The sequence below is a fragment of the Orbicella franksi genome, chromosome 9, assembly GCF_964199315.1.
Source record: "Orbicella franksi chromosome 9, jaOrbFran1.1, whole genome shotgun sequence".
NCBI classification, from domain to species: domain Eukaryota; kingdom Metazoa; phylum Cnidaria; class Anthozoa; order Scleractinia; family Merulinidae; genus Orbicella; species Orbicella franksi.
In genome coordinates, this window is record NC_138153.1 from 7,823,623 (window position 1) to 7,827,300 (window position 3,678).

The 3,678-nt window shown below is 37.9% G+C and overlaps 1 protein-coding gene across 1 annotated transcript in view; it reads left to right on the top strand.

The window, feature by feature from the left end:
- Nucleotides 1-1,066: 1,066 nt before the first annotated feature.
- Nucleotides 1,067-3,678, top strand: part of LOC145496527 (uncharacterized) — a 15,857-nt gene continuing 13,245 nt past the window's right edge. Inside the window, exon 1 of the mRNA XM_081476221.1 lies at nucleotides 1,067-1,492. Coding sequence (XP_081332347.1) covers nucleotides 1,409-1,492 — 84 coding nt within the window. The 5' untranslated portion in view covers nucleotides 1,067-1,408. The remainder of the gene's footprint in view (nucleotides 1,493-3,678) is intronic.

Below are 3,678 nucleotides of genomic sequence, written 5' to 3' on the forward strand. Positions count from 1 at the left end.
TTCTATAGCTGAAATCGAGCACGTAAGTGCATGTCTTTGTACGTGTAGATCCAGTGTTTTGGCAGATGGTGTAACAAAGTCAGTAACGTAGGCCTTTGACTGAATCATGGAAATTGCCAATAAAACACAATGGGTGTTGAATTAAGCGATGATCTCACAACACCTTGAAAAACTGCTCACGCTAGCACTTTTGATGCTTTCAGAAGGGTTTCAGCCGGAGGGCGAAAAAACTTCGTGACGAACCGTGAGTTCGGTTAAACCAAGAAAAGAAACCAACGTCTTAGGGTCAAGACCCTTCTTCCGGAATCCATTAGAAGCAGCAGAATCTGCTTTGAGAAGGTAATGGGGCGCCCACTCTTGTCCTCGTGAGTTTTTCATTACGGAAATGATTCAGTGAGCTGGGGAAACGAAAGGAACTGCCCTGTGCGGTGACTCACCCCTTGTACTTGCTGTTTAATTTCGCCATATTCAACAAAAATTTCTCATCTCTTCTGTTTATCGCGACAGAACAATACGATAAATTGAATTGATTTTCGGTCACACGTGGCGCGTTTCAACTTGTCTTAACGGGTAAGGAAATCTTTCATCATGATGATTAATTCAAGCCAAGGTGAACGCATTTACACGTAAATTTCTGGGGCAGTCAGCTTGCATAATATATTTTCGCACATTTATCTGTAACTAAATAATTATTTGTTCTATTCATTGCGTGAATTGGGTTTAAAATTAAAAACAAACGAAAGGGGAACGAATATTTTTCCACGGGCTTGTAAACAGGAACAGAGAACTTGAATGCGGCATAGTTTAAAAATACTCGCGGTTTCCGCTTAAGTCGTCCGCTAGAAGCTGATTACATTGCGCTGTTCGTGAAAGAGAAAATTTTCTTTTGATCATTAGAAATGGCAAAGCAATACTTGCCGCATGTAGAGAAATTTTTCAATGACGTAAGTGAAGTTACACACTGACTCAATAAATGCTATCTTCGTTCCGCGTTCCACCCACGGTGATTGTGAAGTGCAAAATTAATTGTTTGGCTTACAGTATAAAGCAATTGATTACATTTCCAATCACTCTTGGGATGTCTTTGCATTAACAGTTATTTTTTCAGATAACGATGAGCGTCACTAGAATTTTTTGCCATGTTTAGGGCAGGAAAATCAAAGTTCGAAAACTTACTCCAGGGAAAAAAAAAATTGCACTAGGGCCACCCCGGAAGGGAACGTTTCATGCTGTTGCTACCATGTGATCAAAATCACCCAATCAGACAATCTTTTCAGCCTGCCCAGTGGTGACTTCCGTGTTGCGAAGGTGATCGTATTCGAGTGGAAGTGAATTTCTGGAGTAATCTGTAGACTTTTGGCTTCACGTGTAGAAGAAGATCTCTAATCGATTCCCCAGAAACAGATTCATGGTAGAAATGGGGGATGGACATGTGTTGATTTCAGGCTTCCTTCGGAAATCGCCGCCAGAAACCAAGTTCAAAGTCAGTTCGGTAAGTGTCCGAGCGAAAATTATGCACAGTTCCGTTCAAACATGCATGGTGAGAATCGATTTCAAATACGCTTTAGCTGATATTTGGCTGCGTCGCATCTTTGTGGAGGGTTTCAGCTACATTAGTATATCGTGAGTCGATTCAATAGCTTGTATACTTGATCAATACTTATTTTTTTCTGTTCATTCCGCGCCGCATTGATCGAAGGTCATTGAAGTCAGTGCTGGCGTATTCTCTCACAGCAATTAGGCGAGACTGTGCCGTTTCGTCCCTTTGCCAGTGTTTGTGCTGTTGTTTTGTATGGCACTAGCTTCGGTATGGTTAAGCTGCTTGTGAATGCGTCAGAGAAAGTAAGGTTTGCGTAATGAACAGCAGGCTTTTATACGTTTCAATCGTTCGCGTCGGATGTTCATTCGTAATAACGCGTAATCCAAGAGTTCTAGATGTTCTCGACGACTTCCGTAGTCTATCGAAATTAATGAATTCTTTCGTATTTCAACGGGTATCAAAGGTTCCTTCAAAAACAAAGGCAATGCTAGAAGCTGAAAATATCGACTCTCTTTATATCTGCCGCCACTTGTTTGCTGGAGTTTGTCGACCTTTGTCGACATTGTAGATTATACATCAGAAGATCTACATGTATACTGCAGTAAAATCTGCGGTTCGGTGCGGTCATCTGGTAGTGATTGAATGAATATACGTCGGTTAGTTAATTTGCTTTTAGAAGCACAATTTCGTAAAATCCACAATGTATGATGAAAGCTGGCTAGTTGTGCCGACTTTTGCAATAATAACTTGCATTCAAAATTGAAACACGATCCACGAAATACTATCTGCAGTTTATTCCCAAGTATTGAAGCAAAATTATTTTCATTGACTTCGGTTCTTCAGGATTTTTCGAACGAGCTACATGTATAAAGCAACTGGTTTCTTGCAACGAGAATTGATACAAAAACATACAATGTATTTTGCTGTATGAAAATGCTAATCAAAATAATTTATCAGATGTTTTCTGTAAATTTATGAATACTTTGCTTATTAGTAGCCTTTTGTAATAGCGCTACAGGTTAAAAGAGTGATGTAAAAGGAAAATAGTAAGGAGAGAGTCAGGATTTATCTGTATTTCATTTTCCACGGTACATGTAACAGGTTATTTTAAAGACAAATATTTTGGTGGTATACATGTATTAGAAAAAAAATCTATATGCGGTATTATTAAAGCTAGTGACCATGGTACATGAAACAGTGTACTGCACAAATAATAAACGAACAATTTGAAATCAGTTAGCTTTACATCAAACTGAAGGACTTTTCTTTGGAGTTCATTTATTACAAATAGCTGTTATTCCACTGATAACTTGAAACTACAGTCATTGTCTTTCGACATTTTTCCCTGAGGCTCCAAGTTATTAAGTTATGTGTATTGTTGTCAGATTTCCATTTCTATTTCCTGTATCTTGTCTACCACACTGGTGATACATGTATGAGCACCAGGAAGTAACTGTAATGTTGTGAACTGTGTACAACAAGAACAGTCTGTATATTCCCAAGAGGTCCATAAACTTTCAGTTAATGATTACAAGAATGTGCATTAATGCTTATAAGTTGTATGTGGGATATATATATATATATTTTAAACAAGCTTGAGATTTCTACCACGTGATAGTTAACAAAGGCGCAGCCCGAGTCAAAAATCACACATAGAAATGGAGAGCAAATAATCTAATTGTTTTAGTATAAATCTACTAGTCATTCAAAACTTTATCCAAATTCTCTTCACAGACACTTCAAAAATGCAAAGAAGTGGCCGTCATTTTGGTAAAAACCGCACACTGTTGAGCTACTCACTATCTACAATGGAAAAGATAGTGAGTAGCGTAGCGAATCAGAAAATGCCATTCATGATAGAACGCTAGTAGATTTATACTAAATGTCAATATATATAATAGTACATAATATTGGTTGTCTGAATACTCCAGATTCCTACTGCAGTGGTTGATTGAAAAACAATTTGAACTTGGTAACTTAATATCAAACTGAGGGACTTTGCTTTGAAGTTATTTCAGTTTTACATACATGTATGTCTGTTTTTCCATTTTTGACAAGTTGAACTGGATGGTCTACCCTGATAACTTGAAATTACAGTTGTTGAATTTCTACACATTTCCCCAAGGCTCCAAGTCATT